Below are 23408 nucleotides of genomic sequence, written 5' to 3'. Positions count from 1 at the left end.
CTAGTGGGTCTGCATGTGTGTCATTTCCAGGAGGACTGTGATGGGGCGCAAGAGTCACTGTTACACATGTGTCTGGTCAGTTTGCGCTTTATCTCAGGCTGATGGATGAACCTCTCGCACTCACATCTGCTGCCTGCAGACCCAACACACTGACAGCAGAGGAGGGGGATAGCTCAGTGGTTTGAGCATTGGCCTGCTAAACCCAGGGTTGTGAGTTCAATCCTTGAAGGGGGCCACTTAGGGATCTGGGGCAAAAATCAGTACTTGGTCCTGCTTGTGAAGGCAGGGGGGCTGGACTTGATGACCTTTCAGGGTCCCTTCCAGTTCTATGAGATAGGGAGACATGCACTTCCAGTGTGTCCCTGGGCCCCAGGCATGACAAATATTGGGGATGGAAAATGGATTTTTGCATGTTCTTGACGCAATGGCTTCTTTGCTGGGAGACACGGCAGGTTTTGCTCAAACAAGAGTTCATTTTGCCTGAGAATTAGGGCCTGTTTCACTTGAAAATAATCCAGATCCCCACCTGAAATATTGCACTGAACTGCTCCCAATTTCAAACTCGTAACAAAGTGCAAAAATCTCAAGCCCTGAATAACTTTCCGTGTTCACAGGAATATTTCCTCTCCTCTCAGACGCTAGGAATTGCAAGGGGCTGGCCCTGGGAGCTGTACAGACCAGTGGCCAGTGCTGGAACTGAAAGCGATGGCTACGACAGAGTAATGTTACTGACCTGCCCGCTCCAGCGTCAAGTGCCATCTTCTCTGTGCAGTTGACTTACAGTTCTCTCTTCGCCCTCTCTTCCAGCCCCTTCTGCTGTGTCCATCATGCACCAGGTCAGCCGGACGGTGGACAGCATTACCTTATCGTGGTCTCAACCTGACCAGCCCAACGGAGTCATCCTGGATTATGAGCTGCAATACTTTGAGAAGGTATCAGCAGAGCCTGGGGCCGCCCACTGTTAATGTGGGCATGGGGAGAGGCGGCTCAGACCTTTGCCATCCTTGGGGGAGATGCTTTGGGGGACTGACCATCACAGCCAGAGATGGCATGAGCCCCGGGGGTATGTGACGGCACAACAGGTGTCAGATGCAATTGAAGAGAATAACAGACTGGCGGTGTGTATTAACCCTTCGGATCCCAGGGAATGAATGTGTAGGCAGGACACGCTGTAGTCTCCATGCGGCTTGCTCGGGTTGGGCGATATAGCTGGGTTTGAAAGGGAACGAGGAGTCACTGAGGAGGAGTTGTTGAGGCCGTGGGAGGAGTGTCCCAACCTTCAATAATCAAGAGCCAGTGGCTATCAGCACCATTGCAGGCTGGCCCTTCCCTCCAGTTTGCTAAAGCCGAGGTCCCAGGGACTTGTTAGTCCCTTTCCCTGGAGCAGGAACTGTGCTGGCTGGAACCTCGCCAATTGATACACTAGTATCTTGGGGCCAAATTCCTGCTTGCTGGAACTCCACGGAGTCAATGGTTTTACACCAGGGATGAATTTAGCTTCCAGTGCCAGTCCTAAGGGCTTCTCTGCATGAGCATTGTTTGCACCAGTGCAGCTGAACCAGTGCAGCCTCCAGTGTGCATGTGTTGCACTGGCAAAAGCTGGGCTTGCACTCCCCCGTGTATACGCGTTGTACAAGTACGAAGCTGGGCTTGCACTTCACAATGTATATCTGTAGGAAGCAGGGCTGGCACTCCCCAATGTGTATGTGTTGCTCCTGTAGGAAACTGGTCTTGCACTCCCCCGTGTGACTTATCCGGGGATAGAACTGGGATAAGTGGTGCTGGTGCAAGCTCCACTTTACACGAGTGCAGGGCATCTGTGCTGGGGGTCTACACTGATGCAGCTACCCCAGTGCAATGCCCTATGGGACGGGAGCTGATGTGAGAGGTTGGAAGAGATCCAGGTGGAATGGCCCTTCTGAGTGAGAATCCGTCCCTCTCCAAAACACGCCCCATTGCAGGTGCCACCAGCCCAGCCAGAGAAGAGAAGAGGGATTGTGTGTTATTCAGTGGAACTCATCCTGCACAACAGGAGGAAGTTCACAGGCCAGGACTGTAACTTCCTTGGCATGGTGGGGAGGTGTCCGACGGGCTGGCTTTGTGCTGCCAAGGCCTGCCGTGCTGGGGGTCTGTACAGGGTCACAGGAGAAGGCCCAGCCTCAGTGAGTGGTGCTGAGGCTCTGGCAGGATGGACCCCGCTGGGAGCGGGAAGTGGGGGGCAGGAGCCTTCTCCTCCCAGGAGCACATCTCTGCCGCAAACTACACATTAAAAAATAAACTCAAAAAATCCCCACCTAATTAAAACACTTTATGATTTAAATGAAACAGAAAATATTTTCCCAGCAGCTGCCCGAGGAAATGATTAATCCCCATTGCTCCCGCCCGTGACCTATTTTCTCAGCACCAGGAGCCAGAGGGAGAGGGGGGAGGGGAGAGTCGCTTTGTAAGCTGTAAAATAGGTCCTGACCTATATTGGATAAATCAGAGCCATTTACTTGACCCCTGGAAATGATCCCAGAGAACAGAGCGAGTTGGAGGGGGAGATAACCAGACAGATCCAGAGAGGGGTCCCAGCCCAGAGACACGCTAAGCAGCAACAGAAGCTCTCGGGGAGTTTATTCGCTCGTTCTCTCTCTCTCTCGGTGGGGGGGTAAAGCCAAAGCTGTGTCCTACACCCCTGTCCGCTGGGCTGTGGCCGGCTGCTGGAGGAGACTGCGCTCCTCCTTGCTCTTAGAGATTATTGCATAAGAGGCAAATGGTCTTGCTGACAAATGGCACAAATAATGCCAAGATGTAATGGTTCATACAGCTTACAATGCAAATGGCGCTGGGGCCCTGCAGAGAAGCCTGGGCTGGAATTTGCTGCCACGTTAGCAGTGGGCAGAAGGGAATATTCTAACCCCAGCCCTCCTTTGCCTTGCAGAGGGAGGGGCTGGTGCCGATGCTACAGTGACACTTTGGGCTTGTTTTGACATTTGGACAAGTTGGTCCTTGTCCTGGCCACTGTCAGCTCTCCACCCTCCAGAAGGTGGGAATGAGCAACAGGGGAGGGATCACTTGATGATTCCCTGTTCTGTTCATTCCCTCTGGGCCACCTGGCATTGGCCACTGTCGGAAGACAGGAGACTGGGCTAGATGGACCACTGATCTGACCCAGTAGGGCCGTTCTTATGGTCTTATGTTCACCTTGCTCTGATTCGTCCCCAAAACTGAAACAAGTGTATCTGCTTTTCATTGTGAAATGACTTTTCATTTCGAAATTGATTTTATTCTAATTCGAATGCAGTACAAAATGAAAATGTCACAATTGGAATGAAACACTTGGATTTTATCACAGCACAATGTTTTCAATTGACCCAAAAAAAGGTTTTTTTTTCCTAAATTTAATTTCAGAGAAAATTGTAGATGTTGTTGGTTTTGTTCCAGTTCGGAATGAAACCAGTTTCAGAATGTCAGTATCTCCCGCAGAGCAGAAATTCTGAGCTTCAAATAGCTCCAGTTGTCATTAAAACCATCATGTGGGTCCAAACTATGATTTTCATCCCTTGTAACTAGGCCAGACCCAGAAAAACCCCTTTGCTCCCTAAGGGATCTCTCCTTGCTAGATTTCAGCTCCCGACCCCAAGCGGCTTAGACGCCAGAGCAGTTTAAAAGTGGCAACTTTGTTCTCATCATGGAAAAAGTGCGCTCGCTCCACTTGAAAACCCAGAATTGTCTTTGCTCAAAGTTTCCAAACAAATTCACTCCTGGGTAGTAACCAGCCCTGGAGAATTTCAGCCCCAAAGATTGTGAGCACCTGAAAAATGGGGGGTTCCAATGGAAAAGCGTAGGGCCCCTTCATAGACAGACTCTGGACTCATTAGGGAGTTAAGAGAAGCAGAGGCCAGAAAGCCTTTCTCCAAACCGTGCTGGCGTTTGGTGCGGGTTATTTTGCATTTCCTGTCAGTGTCACACAGGGAAAGGACAAAGAATAATGGGCTTGGCATGCACAGGAAGATGTTTGGTGGCCAGCTGTCAGCCCTGTACAGACACCTCTGTAGGTGTGTCTGCGCTGCCCTCCGGGGATGTGATTGCAGCTCTCCCAGCTAGCTGGAATCCAGCTGGCACAGGTAGCAAAGCAGTGAAGCCCAGGCTAGCTGCACAAGTAATTCTCAGGGGTCCAGGAGGGCTCGTCCAGCCCCTGTTGCAGCCAGTGCTGCTGTGGCTTTACTGCTGGCAAGATTAAAACGAGCCCAGCTTTGCGCTGTCGGCATACCGTGTGCACGTGCAGTGGTAAGACCAGGCTGCAGCAGCGAGACTGAGAGGAGGGGGCTGGGCGGGATGGGAGCACTGGGCCCAGGGCTATGAGAGCAGAGGCGCAGTCCGTTTGTTCGCTGAGGGAGGGGAGCACTGGGAGGGGCAGGGAGCCCTGCTGTATGTTCACGTACTAATCCCAACATCCCCAGAGCTGGGGAAGTCCAGACTCAGGGGGTAGTGGGGCCTGCCCCAGCCTGTGACACATGAGGCTTCTTGAGAACCACATCACCCCCGAGCCAAGGCTGGAAAGAAACGAGGAGGCATTTCTAAGTCATTCCATGTTACCTGGGCAGCTCTGGAGCGGGGCAGGGCTGGGGAAAACCGTGTAAACTCGTCAAGTGCTTGTTGCAAAAGGTGATGGACAAAACACTGACATTGGGCCGGTTCCAGCCCCCATTGTGTGGGGGGTGGAGGTGAGGTGGCCCTAGATCCAGCCCGCGATTCCACGGTGCTGCCCACGTTTCAAAGCCTGCAGCATCAGACAGAGGACACTGCCCTAAGTAATGGCCTAGCTGGCCCTGCTTGGGGCTTGGAGCTGACGATTCTTCCTTACTTGTCTGCTCGACCGATTCCTCCTAGGAAGAATGTTCTTCATCCCCTACCAAGTGAGCTGGTCTAGCTCCTCCATGCAGGCTGACAATCCCGCCCCCAGATTGTTAGGATCCCACCCTCTGTGCAGCGCAGTGCCCTGAACTGCCTGAAGGCATCACTCCTGGACTGACCAATGGAAAGCAGGTTCAAGAGGGAGGATTTTGCCTCTGGACTGGGAGGTTTGATGCTCTTTCCTTGCAGACCAGGTGCCTGTGGAGGCTGTGAGTGGCTTCTGCCCAGCACCCAGATGTCTCGCAGGAGGCGCTCAGAGCACCTGATTCAATATTCTTGTAAAGCAGCTCGCCTTGCAGGTGCAGGCTGGTTGGCTGCTCCATTTCCTTAAGGGGCAGATTAACTTGGCAATTGCAACATTTTCATTTGGGCCTCGCTGGCAGGTTTTGATGATCAAAGGGACCTGCCTCTCCAGTGTATTTATAACCCCCAAACCAATCCCAGTGCCACAGTGGAACAAAGGAGAAGCGCATATTCATGGAGATTAGCACACCCCTCACAATGCCCTAAAGGCCCAGTTACCCCAGGTTACCTCCACCGCACTGGTCGTGCACCTCCTGGGAGTGGAAAGGTTCAGTGCTACAGTCCTCAATACTCCATTAGTAAACAACATGTCTAGGAGAGCCCCGCCCGGGTTATAACAGCCCGTACCTTATTGGAAGATTGTTACCAGGTCCCTGCTTAATCTTCCTTTCTCAGGACTAGACATGCCCAGAATCTTCCCTCCTAGGCCAGGCTTTCTACACCTGGTCCATATCTGCCTTAAAATGTGGTGCCCAGAACTGGACACAACTCCAGCTGAGGCCTCACCAGTGCTGACTAGAGTGGGACAGTTGTCTCCTGTATCTGACATACATCGCTCCTGTTAATACACCCCAGCGTGATAGTCACCTTTTTAGCAACTGCGTCAGACTGTTAACTCCTAGTCAGTTTGTGGTCCATTATAATCCCCAGATCCTTTCCAGCAGCACCACTGCCTAGCCAGCTACTCCCCGGTTTGGAGCCGGCGTTTGATTTTTCCTTCCTACGTGAAGTACTGTGCACGTGTCTTTATAAAATTTCATCCTGTTGATTTCAGATCAATTCTCCGATTTGCCATGGTTGTTTTGATTTCTAATCCTGTCCTCCAAAGTGCTTGCAACCCCTCCCAGCATGGTGTCATCCACAGATTTTATAAGCATCCTCTCCCTCCGTTACTCAAGTCATTAATGAAAATATTGAGTAGCACGAGACCCAGTACAGATCCCTGTAGGACCCAACAAGAAACATCCTCCCAGATCCCACATGGAGGGGATGGGGGTGGGAGTGGGTCGGATGTGGAGGGAAGGGGATGGGAGTGGGTAAGATGGGAACGGGGTGGAGACAGGGAGTGGGTAGGCCGTGGAAGGGATGGAGATGGGAACATAAGTTCAGAGAAGGGCGACCCTTCACATTTGTACGGAATGAAGAGCATGGTTCATTCACAGCAGAAGAGTCATTATCTCCATCCAAATTCAGCTTTTGCTACAGGTGGGTCCCCCATGCAACAAGCAATTTCCATTTCTATACCAAGTGGGACCCTGGTGCAAACCCCCGGAGCGGGAGACCTGCAGAAGCAGAGACTTCATTGCTCCCCTATAGGGGAATGGGAAAACTGAAGGGGTTTAAATGGGAACCTGCCTAAGGGCTAGAGCCATACAGTTGGCGTCTGTGTAACCCCTCAGCTGGCCCCACTCCAGCAGGAGACTGCTGGAGTCTTGTGCAGGCACTAATGGCCATTGTGCTCTTCACAGCATCGTGTATGTCTTGGTATTCACACTCTTCAGCACTGCGGGGTTTGCTTCCTCACTAAGCAGGCTATATTCCACTGGGGTGTTTTGGTAGGGTTGCTTATAAGTTCTAGAGGCTAATGGGGAAAAGGAAGAGAAACCAAAGGTGTGGGCGGAGGGGCAGATGGCCTGACTGCAGAAGCATGGACTTTGCAGTACCATATTTGCCCCCCAGATCTCCCCTTCACAGCGACACTGAGCTCAGGCTGCCCTCCCACCCACCCACCCACCCGTAGAGGGACCAGCATTTAGATGTTTGTTTCTCTTGTCGTTCACTCAGGGCCAGTGCTACCATTAAGGCGAACTAGGCGGTTGCCTAGGGCGCCAAGATTTGGGGGCGCCAAAAAGCGGTGCCCCCAATCGTTTTTTTACAGCGTTCCTTCCCGAGCGCGGTCACCGCTCCACTTCTCCCGCCTCCCAGGCTTGCAGCACCAATCAGCTGTTTGGTGCCGCAAGCCTGGGAGGAGAATTAGAGCGGGGACGGCGTGCTTGGGGAGGAGGCGGAGCAGAGGTGAGCTGGGGTGGGGAGGTGCCGCACGGCTCCCCGGACTGGGGGGGTGGGGAGCTGCCGCGGGGGGGAAAGGGAGCGCCACAGGGCGGAGGGGGGGCGGGGAGCTGCCGCAGGGCTGGGAGGGGCGCAAAGTGGAAGTTTCGCCTAGGGCGCGAAACTTCCTTGGCGCGAAACTTCCTTGCACCGGCCCTGCGTTCACTCAACCAATCCCTCCAACAGAGCTCTCCTGATCCCCGGGTATTGAACAGCGTGCTGGGAGCTGTCGCTTTGCACCGTTTGCCAAGGTTCGCTGCTGGCCTCAGAAGCGAGGAGCTGCTGCACTCAAGCACCGCTTAGCCCCATGTCTTCCCCAGTCACTGAGTTGTTGCCCCCCCAGAGGACCCCCGTGCAGATGCTCCCTTCTCTCTGGAGCCCTGGTGGCAGCTGTCCTGGGTGCAGCGAATGCAAAGCTCCTGATGCCAAGAGGGGCCAGGGCCTGGGCTCGGCTCTCTAACAGCAGGTGTCGTTTCCTTGGCAGGATCTGAGTGAATTCAATGCCACAGCAGTGAAGAGCCCCACCAACACCATGACTGTGCAGAACCTCAAAGCCGGCACCATCTATGTCTTCCAGGTGCGGGCACGCACCGTGGCCGGCTACGGCCGCTACAGTGGCAAGATGTACTTCCAGACCATGACCGAAGGTGAGACAGGCAAGCAGGTCCCTCTGCGTAAAGGGGCAAAGACCAGGATCAGGGTTTAGCAGGGTGGGCTGGTGCCTTCTGCTGCAGGGCTGTGAATCCCCCCACCCACTCTACCTGGCAGGGCTCAGGTGAGCAGACAAAAAGGGGTGGGCACAGAGATTCTCCACGGGTTCCCGCCAATCTGGGACCCGCAAAGGGTTCTTTATTCCCCCCTCACCCATAGCCAGGGATGGGGCAGAAGACTCACGTTCCCTCTCCCCCCTGCACTTTGGGGAGCTGCATCCCCCACCCACGTGTGAACTTGACACCTGCGGGGGGTCTCACTGCGCAATAACGGGTTCCCTCCATCCTGTGTGCCAGCTGAGTACCAAACCAGCGTCCAGGAGAAGCTGCCGCTCATCATCGGCTCCTCCGCAGCGGGTCTGGTGTTCCTCATTGCCGTGGTCGTCATCATCATTGTGTGCAACAGGTGGGTTACCGGTGAGCGTGCCACGCGCTGTCCAGGGACAGCCCCACCACGCTTGGCCTGGCACGGCCAACGCTGCTCGGTCTGGGGTGGTGGGAGAGGTGAAGGGTGACAGGGCATGTGGGGTGGGGGAGGCGAGAGGCAGAGGGCAGATGGGGGTGGGGGAACTAAGGGGAGAGGCCAGGTGAGGGTGGAGGTGAGGGCAGAGGGCAGGCGGGGATGGGGGAGGTGAAAGAAGAGGACAGGTGGAAGTGGGGGAAGTGAGGGGAGAGGGCAGATGTAGGGGGAGGGCAGATGGGGACGAGGGGCAGAGAAGGTAGAGGTTATTGGGACTGTGTGGGCACAGTGGGACGGTGCTGACATGCCCCATGCTTGGAGCACCCTGCCCTGCTGTGCCCGTCCCTTTCCTGACCCTCTCAGTGCTCGCTTTCCTTTCAGAAGACGGGGCTTCGAGCGAGCCGACTCTGAGTACACTGACAAGCTGCAGCACTATACCAGTGGCCACAGTACGTACCGCGCACCCGTGCCTGGCCTGGGGGTCCATTCCTTCTTCGGTTCGTTCTCTCATTCCCTCTTTCCCCGTGTAGAGTGTGAAAAACCCACTGGGCCCAGCCAGGCTCCGGGCCCTTAGTCTGAACAGAAAGGCCCCCCGGTGGTGGCTAGTCTTGCTGGAAACACCCTCACCTCCCTCCCGGTCAGTTACCTGGGAAATGGGGCACCATGGAGCCAGGGGGTCACTTTAAGGAGCCATTTGGGGAGTCTTCACCAGGAACCCGACTTTTTGATTTAGGGGCCAAACTTAATCTGGAATTTATTTGACAACTTTATGATTCATAGCATGAAATTAATGTCTCAGCATGCTCCGTGTCCTCTAGAATCCCATCCCATCTAGAGCATCCTCTAGAACCTCTGATCTCCTCAGAGAGCATCCTCTAGAACCCCACCCTCATCCAATTGTAGACCCCCACACCCCACCTCACTGCGCGTCCTCTAGAACCCCACCCCACCTTGCTGTGCATCCTCTAGAACCCCATCCCGCTTCACTGTGTGCCCTCTAGAACCCCGCACCTCACTAGGTGTCCTCTAGAACCCCACCCATCTTCACTTTGTATCCTCTAGAATCCCGCCCCGCTTCACTGTGTATCCTCTAGAACCCCATTCACTACCTTGCTGTGCATCCTTTAGGGCTAGAATGGGCAAACTACAGCCCATTGGCCGGATGTGGCCTGCGAGACGTTTTAAGCTGGCCCGTGAGCTCCTTCTGGGGAGCGGGGTCTGGGACTTGCGCTGCTCCAGCCGGGGCACAGGGTCAGGGCCGCTCCACGCGGCTCCTGGAAGCCGCGGCATGGCCCTGCTCCGGCTCCTACATGCTCCAGTGGGAGCTGCAGGGGTGGTGCCTGTGGATGTGGCAGTGTGCAGAGCCACCTGGCCGCGCCTCTGCATAGGAGCCGGAGAAGGGACATGCCACTGCTTCCAGGAGCCGCTTGAGGTAAGCGCCACTTGGAGCCTGTACCCCTGAGCCTCTCCCCACTCTCCAAACCCCTCGGTCCCAGCCCAGAGCACCCTCCTACACCCCAAACTCCTCATCCCCAGAGTCCGCACCCCCATCCAGAGCCATCACCCCCTCCCGCACCCCAACCCCAATTTTGTGAGCATTCATGACCCGCCATACAATTTCTATTCCCCGATGTGGCCCTCGGGCCAAAAAGTTTGCCCACCCCTGCTCTAGGGGGAAAGGAATAAATTACACCAATATAAGGCATCTTTTTACCGGTATAATTGTGCCCACCCAGGGATTGTACCAGTACACCAGTTAAAAATTACACCCCTGACAACAGGTCTATGTCCACATAACTTTCTAGTGTTGACCTGGCCTTATAAGGTGTACAAATCTGCATTCACATTTCCAGCTAGCCGCTAGCAAAGATTGTCCCATCTCACAGCTCGGCTGGCCTTAATGTCTGCACAGCCATTGAATGAGCTCTAATATTGTTGTTGTTATTGTGCTGTTGTAACTGTGGTTGTCACTTGGCCGACTGCTAAGAGCCCCAGATGCTGCTCAGTGTCCCAGCCGTGCCGCCCTAGCGGCGAGTGTGGCTTTGTTTGAAGTGTCAGAAACCCCTGAAGCGCCATACAGCCTTCGAACCCCCTCGGCTCGCACTCTGGAGAGAATGGCCTTCCTCGCATCCTGGCTCGCTGGCCGGTTCCCATCCACTGACACGTCCCCAGGACTGGCACTTCTGGCTCTGGTGCGCTCATGAAGCTCACGGACCCCACTGCACGCTCTGCTCCAAGGCTTGGCTCCCAAGAGCAGCCCAAGTTCTGTGGCAGGCTAGGATACGGCTGGTGAAAGGCTCTGGTGGGCAGAGCCAAGTCTCTGGTAACAAGCGGGAAGCACGGTGCTCAGTGCCGCCTTCCCAGCCTCCAGCCATGAGACCAATGTGCAGTGGGGCAGTCAAAGCTAGTGGTGAGTTCCAGCCCGGCTCCCGCCTGCGTGTTCGGCTCCATCTGGCAGAGGGAGCTTGTCTCTTGCAGCTGCCGTGGTGTCTTCAGCCACCAGGCCTGGCTGTGTCTGGGTCACCAGTGTTGGGTCCCTCCCCCTCTGGGTGCAGTTATCTGTGGGGAGGCAGTGTGGGCAGGACACCAGCGTGGATTCTCCATCTCCCTGGCTCTGCCACTGATTTGCTGTGTGGCCTTCAGTCAGTCACTTAGACCAGCATTTTCATAGGTGGGGGTGTAAGGTTGGGAGCCCAAGTGCATACTGATGTGGCAACATAAAAGTGCCCAGCTTTTCCTAGGTGCTAGGCATCTCTAGCTCCCCTGCCTGAGTTACTGGAGGTTTGCCCAGGGGGGCTGAGAGCAGAATCTGGCAGCTTTCCATCTCAGGCTGGTCTGCTGGCCAACATCTGGATTCCCCCATATTAAACTCCAAAATGACAGTGCTCCGGGGGGGTTTGGATCCCGGGCTCAGGTTCTGTGGTCACTGCGATGGCTGTCTCGCTGTAGCATAGCTGGGCCTGAGGTCCCTAATACCTGAACCCTGAGGGTGCGCTGGGCAGACGGAGGCAGGCTCTGAAGTGCTGTTGCTCTCTTTGGGGAAGCCAGGGGGTTGGCTCAGGGTGTGTCTGCTGCTCGAGCTGCAGGAGCGTCTATTGTGGAGGAATTGTACTTAACCGTTTTCGTTGTTTGCAAGTAGCTCCTTTGGCCTAGGACCCAGGCTCCTCCGTGGCTGATGAGCCCCTGTGTTCAGGAGGGGCCTGCTGACGGGGCTCTGTGCTCGGCCAGCGAGAAGCTCTGCTTGGATTGTGCGCTTCCCATGAATGCCACATGCTTCTCCACATGCCTCTCTCCTGCACATGCTCCCGCTGTCTGCAGGGTTCAGAGCCTGCCCCTTGCTGCAGCAGCATCTCTCTCTTGCACACACGCACTCATGCACACAGACCCAGGTACACATGCACGCACACAGACCCAGGTCCACACGCACGCACACAGACCCGGGTACGCACGCATACAAACCTGGGTACACACACATGCACACAGACCCGGGTACACACGCACGCACACAAACCTGGGTACACACACACGCACGCACACAGACCCGGGTACACACGCACGCACACAAACCTGGGTGCACACAGACCCAGGTACACACACACGCACACAGATCCGGGTACACACGCACACACACAAACCTGGGTACGCACGCACGCACACAGACCCGGGTACACACACACGCACACAGACCCGGGTGTACACGCACGCACACAAACCTGGGTGCACACAGACCCCGGTACACATGCACGCACACAGATCTGGGTACACACGCACGCACACAGATCCGGGTACACACGCACGCACACAGATCCGGGTACACACGCACGCACACAGGCATGCACGGGTTCTTCCTTTCTTCTTGCTGTCTGGCTGTCATCCCGGGTGCCTCTGTCTGTCTGACTCTCTCCCTCCACCTATTCGCAGTGACTCCGGGAATGAAGATTTACATTGACCCCTTCACCTATGAAGACCCCAATGAGGCCGTCAGGGAATTTGCAAAGGAAATCGACATCTCTTGTGTCAAAATTGAGCAGGTGATCGGAGCAGGTAGGCTGGGCCACGTTGGGCTGGGCTCTCCATCAGCCCCACAGCCTCCTCACGGTAGCCAGGCCCAGGGGCTAGACAGGAGCTTGCTGAGCGGCCTGCGCCAGTGAGACGGGAACTAGCTGTGGCCAGTAACGGAGGGATGGGGCCAGCCCCTGCACGTCCTGCTAGGTGGGATGCCCAAGGTCAGCACCCAGCAGCCCGTGTCAGCTGGCACTGGGTGCTCTGCGGGCAGGACACTCAGCCCTGCAAGGCAGGGACACCGCACTGGGCTCTAGCTGGCTGACCCAGAGGGAGCAGGATTTAGCGCTCCTCAGCTGGAAGGATATCTGGGCTTGAGGAGAAGCATTTGGCACAAAACAATGGGGAACAGCAGTGAGATTCCAGATGAACTCAGCCGCCCCCAGAAAAGAGGTGGGCAGGTATTATGTGGGTCCGGTGTGCTTGGGTGGTGTGCATGAGCCAGCGTGCAAGGAGATGTGGGTGTGGGTAGGATGTGTCTGGGGTTGGGTGCATGGGAGGGGAGTGTGTGGGGCTGGGTGCATGGGAGGGGAGTGCGTGGGGCTAGGTGCATGGGAGGGAGGTGCGTGGGGCTGGATGCATGGGAGGGGGTGCGTGGGGCTGGGTGCATGGAGAATGGGTGTGTTTGGTGGTGTGGGAGCAGCAGGGTCCCATGCAGAGGGTCTGAGTGGCAGGGCAGAGCACTGGGGAGGCCAGCAGTTTGTAACCTGTGCTCTCTCCCATCTCAGGGGAGTTTGGGGAAGTGTGCAGTGGGCACCTCAAGCTGCCTGGCAAGAGAGAGATCTTTGTGGCCATCAAAACGCTGAAGTCGGGTTATACGGAGAAGCAGAGACGGGACTTCCTGAGCGAGGCCAGCATCATGGGGCAGTTCGACCACCCCAACGTTATCCACCTGGAGGGGGTGGTCACCAAGAGCGCCCCTGTCATGATCATCACCGAGTTCATGGAGAATGGCTCCCTGGACTCCTTTCTCCGGGTACGAGGTGCTGGGAAGGGCAGTGGCAGAGGGGATGCTGGGACCGGGGGGGAGGCGGCAAGCGGGGCCCAGCCCTTGCTGATTCACCTTTTCCTATGGCAGTGCTACACGCCTCCAGGCCAGCAGCATTCACCCTGCAGGCTTAGAGCCGCCGCGCGGTGCTCTGGAAGGCTCTGCCCCAGGGCTGTGCACACAGGCAGAGGGCATACACTATCCCCCCCCTACACACACACACACACGGTGAGCAAATACTGCTTGCACGCTGTGCATGCACGTTTCACACATACACATGCAGTACTTCGCTCACAGGCGGGACACACATTTCAAATGCGCTCAGGGTCAGACGTCGGAGTTCTGAGCCCCCAGCGGCTTCCCTGGGGACACTGACGCCCAGCTTCTTGTGGGGCCCAGCCACGACTGTGAACATCCTGTGTCAATTAATATAGTGTAGGCCCTACACAAACACGTCTTCCAGGACACAGACATTGGTGCCAGGATGCAGCCTACTACTAAACTTGGCGAGGAACAGATGCCCGTGGTCTGTCTACACTGCAGTTTACCACCGTGTTAGCAGCATGGATCAGGACATGGGTTACAACATGACCAAACTCAAGTGCAGACGTCCACACACACACTGCACACCAAGGCACACAAGGACAAATGCACGACTTGCACTCACGCACGCAGCACTCACAGCTCATGCACACAGGGCATACACACGTTCAAGGGGAAATCCTGGCTCTGTTGAAGTCAATGGAAGTTTTGCCATTGACTTGAATAGGGGGAGGATATCGCCCTCAGGCCGCTCGATCTAAACCTTTGTGGGCCTCAGCCTGAGGTGAATAATTCATTGTGCTGAAAGGAATAACCCACGTAGCTGAGTGAGATCCTAGTGCCCGAATCCTGCTGTGCAAGGTGCATCTCTGAGTGACAGCAGCTCCCTGAAATCACTGCTCTGAAGGGGGCGCGTCCCCTGTTGGCTGTGGAAAGTTCTCTGTGGTGCTTAGCTTGAGAATGCTGCGATTGTTGGGCAGGAATAGGGGTGACAAGGTGCCCCCGAGCCTCGCAGGCCCATTCCTGGGTCAGAGCACTAGGGCCCCCAGGCCCACGGCCCCCATCATAGGCAGCAACACCAGGCCTCTTATTCCAACAGAAACGGCTGGCAACTCTCCTTTGATTGTATGAGAGCAGCTGAGTTCTGGGGCAGAGACTCAGGACTCCTGGGTCCTAGTCCTAAGTGCTGCTGACTCCTGCGTGGCTATAGGCACGTCATTCCGCGTCTGCGTGCCTCTTCCCCTGGCCTGGTGTCGGAGTGAAGTGCAAACCCACTCGTCCCATACGGACTTTTCCTGTCTCCCCCTAAGCAAAACGATGGGCAGTTCACTGTGATCCAGCTGGTGGGCATGCTGCGGGGCATCGCCGCGGGCATGAAGTACCTGGCCGACATGAACTACGTGCACCGGGACCTGGCTGCCCGCAACATCCTCGTCAACAGCAACCTGGTCTGCAAGGTGTCCGACTTCGGCCTGTCCCGCTTCCTGGAGGATGACACCTCGGATCCCACCTACACCAGTGCGCTGGTAAAGCTCCCATCTCCAGAGCGGGAGGGGAGGGGAGGGGAAGGGAGGGGAGGAGACGAGGAGGTGATCAAGGGGGAGGGAGAGAGCGAGAGGAACACGGGAGGGGGGGGCAGTTGGCGAGCCCTTGCCCTGTTGGTGAGCCGGTCGGACTCGGCTCATTGCGGTCGGTGTGAGCACTCCCGAAGGGAGCCTGCATGTAGGGAAAGGGCAGAAGGGCTCAGACATGAAATGAGAGCCAGGCAGAGCCCCGGGAAGGGGAAGGCTCCTGCACCGGGTGGGGATTCATTCATAGCGGGCTAAGGATAAGCAGCTTGTGTTTCACACACACGCTCCCAAGATGGGGACGATGCAGTTTGTCAGACAGAGCGGCCCAGGCCGCACGGTCAGGGTGCACGGCAGGGCAGAGCTAATGGCTCCCAGGAATGCCAGGGTGAGTGGCGGGGTGGAGCTGGCGGCAGGGAGGTCTTTGTAACAGTTGTGTAAGAAGATTCTGGAATTCTAGAATTTCTCATTCTGTTTCTGTCTTTGCTTTCTGGTTATCCACCTTGTTGCCCCAACTGTTCCTGAGGCCACACACGTCAGTTCACATCCCTGCCAGTAGTTAATGCCCTAAAATGACAGACCGGTGTATGAAACCCAGTGCCGATAAGAAATCCCGCAATAACAAACCATGAGCTTCTTCGAAGGACAGCTTCTTCTAAATAACGTGGGGAAACCATGACAGAAGAGTATCCATCGAATCACAGACATGGAGGGCTGGAAGGGTCCTCAAGGGGGCATCTAGTCCCGCCCACTGAGGTGAGGCAGGGCCAAATATACCTAGACCATCCCTGACAGGTGTTTGTCCAACCTGTTCTTACAGACCTCCAATGACGGGGATTCCACAACCTCCCTTGGAAGGCTATTCCAACGCTTAACTATCCTTACAGGTATCCTCTACCCTATAAACTAGGGGTGTGATTCCCTGTTCACACAGACATATTTGTTCATTGAGATAGAGCACTAAAAATAGTGTAGCCATGGGAGCACATGGCCAAGTACAAACTCATCTGAACCCTGTGGGTATGTCTGTGGCATGGCTTGTATAAGAATATTCTCCATCCGAGTCACTATGGAAATATTGATTAATCTGGATCTATGACAGACCCCTGTTGGTCCCCACTAGATGTACACTTCCAGTTTAACAGTGAACCATTGATAGCTACTCTGTGAGTACAGTATTTCAACCAGTTGTGCGCACCTCTAGACCACATTTCCTTAGTGTGCTGATGAGAATTTCATATGGGACTGTATCAAAAGGCTTACTAAAATCAAGATATATCATGTCTACAGCTTCATCCACTTGCCTGAGTAACCCTGTCAAAGAAGGAAATTAGGTTGGTTTGGCATGATTTGTTCTTGACAAATCTATGTTGGCTGTCTCTTACTACCCTATTATCCTCTTGGTGCTTACAAATTGTTAACTATTTGTTCCAGTCTCTTTCCAGGAATTTAAGTTATGCTGACTGGTCTGTAATTTCGTGGGTCCTCTTTGTTCCCCTTTTTAAAGATAAGTACTATGTTTGCCCTCCTCCAGTCCTCTGGTACCTCACCCGTCCTCCATGTGTTCTTGGAGATGATCCTAACGGTTCCTCCACTCCACTAACCCGCAAACCAAAAATTCCCCACAAAGAACCCACCAGTTTCTTCCAACTTCTCAGCAAAGCTTTACTAGCAGAAGCAGCGTGATGCTGACATCTCACATTACAACGGCCTCGTTGCTGTCTGAGACTCCAGCACATTTCCTAGGACTCAGAGAAGGAAAGTCATGAATAATTAAAACTTCTCTGCACTGTTAAAGTCAGTGAACAAGGTACAGTTGGCAGTGCAGATGTTTGCTCTCTTCCTTGCTAGTTTGCAAAATTCATTACTGTGCTGTAAATCTCCCAACTGTTGGTTGAAATGCATTTTTCATAGATTCATGGATGCATAGATTATGAGGACAGAAGGAGCCATTGTGATTATCAGTCTGGTCTGATTCCTGTGTTGGTCCATAGAATTAATTCCTGTTTGAATTAAATCATCTGTTTTAGAGAAAACATCCAATCTTGATGTAAAATTTTCCAGTGATGGAATATCCACCCCAGCCCGTGGTAAATTATTCCAGTGGTTAATTACCCTCACTGTTAAAAATATATGCCTTATTTCCAGTCTGAATTTGTCTAACTTAAACTTTGAGCCATTAAACCTTGTTATATCTTAGCCTGCTAGAGTGAAAAGCCTGTGATTATCAAATTTATGTTCCCCGTGTAGTTAAATATAAACTGTGATCAAATCACCTCTTAACCTTCTCTTTGATAAGATAACCAGACTGACCTCCTTGAGTCTTTCATCCTGTTAATTCCTTTTAAATATTGGCCCCACATTAGCTTTTTCCAGTCCTCTGGAACTTCCCCATTTCCCTAATACATTGAAAATCAACATTTACAGTTCAGAAACCTTACATTCAAAAGGAGCTATCAAGACCTGCTGATTTTTAAATGTCTAGCTTTAGTAGTGCTGTTTAATATCCTCCTTAGTTACTGTTGGAATGGAAAGTATTTCATTATCTTCCTATGTTATAGCTATATCATCTGGATATTTTCCAGATTCTGAACAGAAATATTTATTGAACACTTCTGCCTTTTCTGCATTATTATTGACAATTCTACCATTTCCATCTAGTAATCTTCCTATAACATTGTCAGGATTCATTTTGTTCCAAATATACTTAAAAAACTTCTTATTGTCCTTAACTTTGTTGACCATAGAGTGCTTGTATCCTTTGCTTCCCTTATCAATTTTCTACAATTCTTAAATTCTGATTTATATTCATTACTATCAACTTTCTTTCCTTCCATTTGTTATATATGGGATTTTTATATCTGATTTCTCTTCCCCTCTAAGCCAGGCTGTTTATTTAACTAGTGTGAACTTTTTTCAAGATAGAGAGATTTGTTGGCTTCTTGGCATCTAGTAAAATATTTTCAAACAATACCCAATTATCATTCACATTTTTCTATTTAATGTTTTTCTCCCAACTTGATTTGTCTCATAAGTATTTTCAGCTTTGTGAAATTGGCCCTTTTAAAGCTCAACTATAGGAATTTGGACTTTATTCTGTTTGCACATAACAAATATAATCAATCCATGATCGACTGCACCTAAGCTACCACTAATGTTTAGTTCTGTGATTAGTTCCTCTTTATCTGTCAAAATAAGGTCTAATATAGGGTGCCTTCATGGTGGATGCAACACTTTTTTGGGACAGGAAATTGTCATCTATAATATTTAGACATTCCAAGGATGTTTTACTACTGGAAGAATGAAATCTCCAGCAGACGTCACTCAGATTGAAGTCCCCCGTGACACTATCGGTTTTTTTCCTATATGTTATAGATAGGTGGTTAAGGAGGCAATCATCTTGTTCTCTATTGTGCTTTGGTGGCCTGTAGCAGACACCAATTAGAACCCCCATCTTGTGCTTTATCTGCTAGACCATTGATCCATAAGCATTCAAAATAATTGCTTCCAAGTCGTCAGTGACTCTGAAACAGGTGTAATGCCATTGTTTATATAGAATGCCACTCCCCATCCCCTATGAGCCTTCATAAATAGGTTATAACCATTGATTTTAACATTCCTCTTATGTGAACCATCCCACCAGATTTCAGTAATGCCGATTAAATCAAATTTATGCTTTGGTGTCTTGATTGATTTTGTTCTCAACCTCTTGGTTTGGTGCTAAATGAATATTCATTTGTTCCTCCCCTTTTGTTACTCGTTTAACACCCTCCTGGCTACTCAAGCCAGCCTGTCCCCTTGAGGATTGGTTCCCCTTCTACTCAGGAGGAGGCCGTCCAAACTATACAGCCCCCTCTTCCACAGAAGGTAGAAAAATGTGCCACAAAACCCAAGCCCTCCACCCTCCACCACTTACCTAGCCAGTGATTCACTTCCAGAATCTTCTGCCTTTTGTCTTCCTTCGCTCCTAGGACAGGAAAGATCTCTGAGAAGACTATTTGGACATTCCTCGCCTTTAGCACGCTTCTGAGTTCCCTGAAGCCATGTATAGTTGGGGCAGTATCGTGTGAAGCAGCATTGTTAGTAGTGTACCTATAAGCACCATCACGAATGGATCCTTCCCGCTGGCTTCAGGTGCCCATCCTGTCTTAGCCCTGGTCTACACTGGGGTGGGGGGGAGTCGACCTAAGATACGCTGACTTCAGCTACGCGAATAGTGTAGCTGAAGTCGGCATATCTTAGGTTGACTTACCTGGCCGTGAGGACGGCGGCGAGTCGACTGCTGCCGCTTCCCCATCGACTCCGCTTCCGCCTCTCGCGAGCTGGAGTTCCGGAGTCGACGGGGAGCACGTTCGAGGATCGATTTATCCTCGTCTAGACGAGACACGATAAATCGATCCCCGATAGATCAATCTCTACCCGCCGATCTGGCGGGTAGTGAAGACCTGCCCTTAGAGTCACAGCTCCTCTTTCACTCTCTTCTTCAAGGAGCGCTCCAGCGACAGTCCTTTAGAGGGGGTGGCCGTGGTTGTAACCCCATCTGCCTTTGTAACAGGAAGCGTTCCATCCATCCAGATTTTGGGGAGTGTTACTGCTCCCTGTGATGCCTCTCATGCAGCGAGAGAGACAGCCGAAGGGTCTACAGAGACATTCAGAAGACCGCCAGCGATTGGGACTCTTTCCTAGTAGGTGTGGTAGTGTAAGCAAGGTCTGTTTCCCTCTCTAGAGAGATGCGAGCACAGGGCACCGGATCAGACCTGGGCTAAGTGGACTTGCACCCGATCATGAATTCCAGGCCCAAACTCGAGTGCCCCCTTTAAGGGTTAGTGTTTGCCATGATAGCAGAGGGACCAGGGAAAAGCTCTCATTTGGGACAGTGGCTCGTGCCCCAGTTCACTGCCACGCTCTCCTGCTCTGTGTGGCTGGCGCACCATGAGGAGCACGCCTGTTGGAAGGGAGAGAAATGGCACCTGCACACCCCACGCCTGTGTGCCATCACCTCCTGGCACAAGCAACAGCTGGATTGGAGAAGTGCTGAAATGGACATGAATTGGGCCCAGGGTGATTCTGCTGGTAACAACAGCCCTGAAGCCTGGGAATGTCACCTGCCCTGCAGAGGAGTGTTGTGTTTTACAGGAACGCAGTGCTGGCCAGTAGTATTTGCCTTGTATGGCTGGTATGGCTGGAAGACGCTAGGATGAAGTTCTCTGTCGAGGCCTCTGGAACTTCCTCAACCCCAGCCTGGGTCCTGCATCTGATCCCTCTTGGGGCACCTTCTCTGCTTAAGCCCAACCTGGAAAGCTTCTCATTTTATCTGAAGTTCAGTGGGTCTGATCAGACCACAGTGGGCATTTAGGGTAATTGTACAGTTACTGAGTCTAGCATCTGTAGTGGTCTGAGACTGTTTCACCTAACAGGACCCCTACTAAGAGGGAATAGGTAATTCTTCACGTGGGCCAGATCTGTCTCACTTCAACCAGCTTAAACCAATAGTGACTCCAATGCATTTACTCTGTTTACATGAGGGTAACAGCAGAACCGGGGCCTATATGAGCCTGTATAATAAAAAGATAGCCACAAACCTTCCAGCATGGGAACTCTAGCCCCAGGAGTATCATGCATCCCACAAAGCTTGAACAATTAAACAGGACGTCTTTGAAATCTCTGCGTTTATCCTTCCACTGGGATAACTAGCTGACAGCAAGAGGATGGGGAGACACTCAAGAGAGAAGAGTCAGGATTTTCTATATTTTTACATACTAATTTTTCTTCAAATGAATCTATTGGCACAACAGGCCGTAGGTATTGCAGGAGTTCACAGCAGAGATCACAGCAGTTTGTAGGAAGAGGGCACTTCATATAAACCCAGTCTGTAGGCAGCTGCCAAGTCAGAGCAGCTCAGGGCTTCATCCTTCTTGCACGACAGGGAGGAATACATTGATTCATGTCCACTGGTTCCAAAAGGGCCAGTCCTTGTCTAACCCTGCATAGAAGCACTGATTTGTGTAAGTGTGGAGAGGGGTAAATGCTGGTCAAGGAACTCTGGCACATTACTAATTTCATTGCTCAGAATTCTAGTTATCTGGCCCAGCGGCTCCATTTCACCGGTTCATTGTCTGCAAATACTCCAGATCTCATCCTTCTCTCTTACTCTCTCCTTCTCTCTGTTCCTTTCCTGCAGGGTGGGAAGATCCCGATCCGGTGGACGGCGCCTGAAGCAATTCAGTATAGGAAATTCACCTCAGCCAGCGACGTGTGGAGCTACGGCATAGTCATGTGGGAGGTGATGTCCTATGGGGAGCGGCCCTACTGGGATATGACCAATCAAGATGTAAGTTATCAAGAGAGATGTGATGGAAACATTGAAATCAGCTGTGGGCATGGAAAAGGCAAAGGCTCCCTGCATGATTCTGGCTGAACTCAGCCTGTAGCGTGCTGGGGGGGTTCTCTGGCCATGAGAGTTATCTTCATGGCCAAATCCTCTGGTAGAGACAATAGGGCTGGCTCTGACCTTCACTCAGGCCCATATTTGTCTCTGGGGCTAGGTGCAGGGGCCATAGAGAGGATTTCTCCAGCTCAGAAGTAGCATAGGGCTGACAAAAGCAGCATAAACTGCTGCCCCTTGCAAGCTGTAGGGTAGGGAGCATGTCAGAGGTGAGAGGGGACACTTTGGGTGCGGGGGGATCTCCCATAGGCAGTCCAAAGGAGGCTGCCATCCTCCAAGTGGCCCCCAGGGCACTGGGGAGGGTTTCAGTCCCTGCTGCAGCACAGGATATGGGGGGTGCCACGGTGACATACTATAGCAGGCTTCACTCAGGCGCCAGCAGGCCTAGTGGTCAGGCTGCAGCCCACAGCCTCTTGGCTGCTGGGCCCCCAGGCTCAAGGTCAGAGTTCATTGCCCCCATGGTGTCCTCCATGATCTCTCAGGCAGCCGGAGGAAGAGGGAAGGAAAGCGGAACCCAGGCCCTCCCCCTCCACCAGGTGCTGGCCCAGGGCCCTCGGGCAGAGAGGTGGCTCCATCCCCCCAGGCCAGATCAGCGTCCCCTGGGCTGCTTCCTACCCTCCCTGTTTCCCTTCAGTGTGGGGCGTGGCCCCAGCCTTCTGCTTACACAGTCTCATTAGTTCGGGGCTTCAGTCAGGGATGGGAGGGTTAAAAGTCCGGTCGGCGGTTCAGCGGGGCTAAGGCAGGCTCACTGCCTGTCCTGGCTCTGTGCAGCTACCCCGAAGCAGCCGCCATGTCCGACTCCTAGGTGCATGGGTGGCCAGGGAGGCTCTGTGCGCTGCCCCTGCCCTGAGCTCCCATTGGCTGGGAACTGCGGCCAATGAGAGCTGCGGGGGCGGTGCTTGTGGGTGCGGGCACCACGCAGAGCCCCTGGCTGCCCTGTGCCTAGGAGCTGGACATGGTGGCTGCTTCCAGGAGCCACGCGGAGCCAGGGCGGGCGTGGAGCCAGTCCTAGCCCTGCTGCACTACTGACCAGGAACCACCTGAGGTGAGCACCACCTGGCTGGAGCCCACACCTTGAACCCTTGCCCCAGGTCAGAACCCCCTCCCGCACCCTAACTCCCTCCCAGAACCTGCACCCCTCACCTCCTCCGAAACCCTAACCCCCTGCCCCAGCCCTGATGCCCCTCCCGCACCCAAACTCCCTTCTGGAGCCTGCATCCCCTCCTGCACCCCAATTCCAGCCCTGAGCCCCCTCCCACACCCAAATTCTCTCATGGAGCCCGCACCCTGCACCCTCTCCTGCACCCCAAACCCCTCATTCCTGGCCCCACCTCAGAGCCCACACCCCAACCCCCAGTCCCAGCCCTGAGCCCCCTCCCACACCCAAAGTCTCTCACGGAGCCTGCACCCTCTCCTGCACCCCAAACCCCTCATCCCTGGCCCCACCTCAGAGTCCACACCCCAACCCCCAGTCCCAGCCCTGAGCCCCCTCCCACACCCAAAGTCTCTTACGGAACCCGCACCCTGCAACCCTTCACCCTTAGCCCCACCCCAAAGCCCACGCCCCCTCCCGCATACCACCCCCCTTCCCCAGCCCAGTGAAAGAGAGTGAGGATGAGGGAGAATATGCGATGGAGGGAGTGGGCACGTGGCCTCTGAGACGGGGTGGGGCAGGGGGAGGGGCAGGAGGAGGGGCGAGGGCATTTGATTTTGTGCAATTAGAAAGTTGGCAACCCTATCCTTCCCCTGTAGATAGCTCTGTCTCAGTAGCTGCAGGCAGACTCTCCTCCCCCATGCCGGAGCTCCCTTGTGAGCAGGTCCTCCCTAGGGAACATGCCGGGCAGCTGCTGAGGGCCAGGTCTTCATGGCCCATACTACTCCA

General features: G+C 53.6%; 1 protein-coding gene across 4 annotated transcripts in view; it reads left to right on the top strand.

The window, feature by feature from the left end:
- EPHB2 (EPH receptor B2) overlaps positions 1 to 23408 on the top strand; it is a 157891-nt gene that overhangs the window by 114838 nt on the left and 19645 nt on the right. The window contains exons 5-12 of one of the 4 annotated variants that reach the window (XM_034753261.1): positions 808 to 932; positions 7736 to 7898; positions 8259 to 8367; positions 8806 to 8870; positions 12343 to 12465; positions 13212 to 13459; positions 14824 to 15039; positions 21263 to 21412. In XM_034753261.1, the coding sequence (XP_034609152.1) occupies positions 808 to 932; positions 7736 to 7898; positions 8259 to 8367; positions 8806 to 8870; positions 12343 to 12465; positions 13212 to 13459; positions 14824 to 15039; positions 21263 to 21412 (1199 nt within the window). Of the gene's footprint in view, positions 1 to 807; positions 933 to 7735; positions 7899 to 8258; positions 8368 to 8802; positions 8919 to 12342; positions 12466 to 13211; positions 13460 to 14823; positions 15040 to 21262; positions 21413 to 23408 lie in introns of all 4 variants that reach the window. The other 3 variants (XM_034753260.1, XM_034753259.1, XM_034753258.1) reach the window with 3 other exon arrangements.

This window comes from Trachemys scripta, chromosome 19 (genome assembly GCF_013100865.1).
Source record: "Trachemys scripta elegans isolate TJP31775 chromosome 19, CAS_Tse_1.0, whole genome shotgun sequence".
In the NCBI taxonomy this organism is placed as follows: domain Eukaryota; kingdom Metazoa; phylum Chordata; order Testudines; family Emydidae; genus Trachemys; species Trachemys scripta.
Note: the sequence above shows the minus strand (reverse complement) of the source record. Positions and strands in the feature narration are given on the sequence as shown.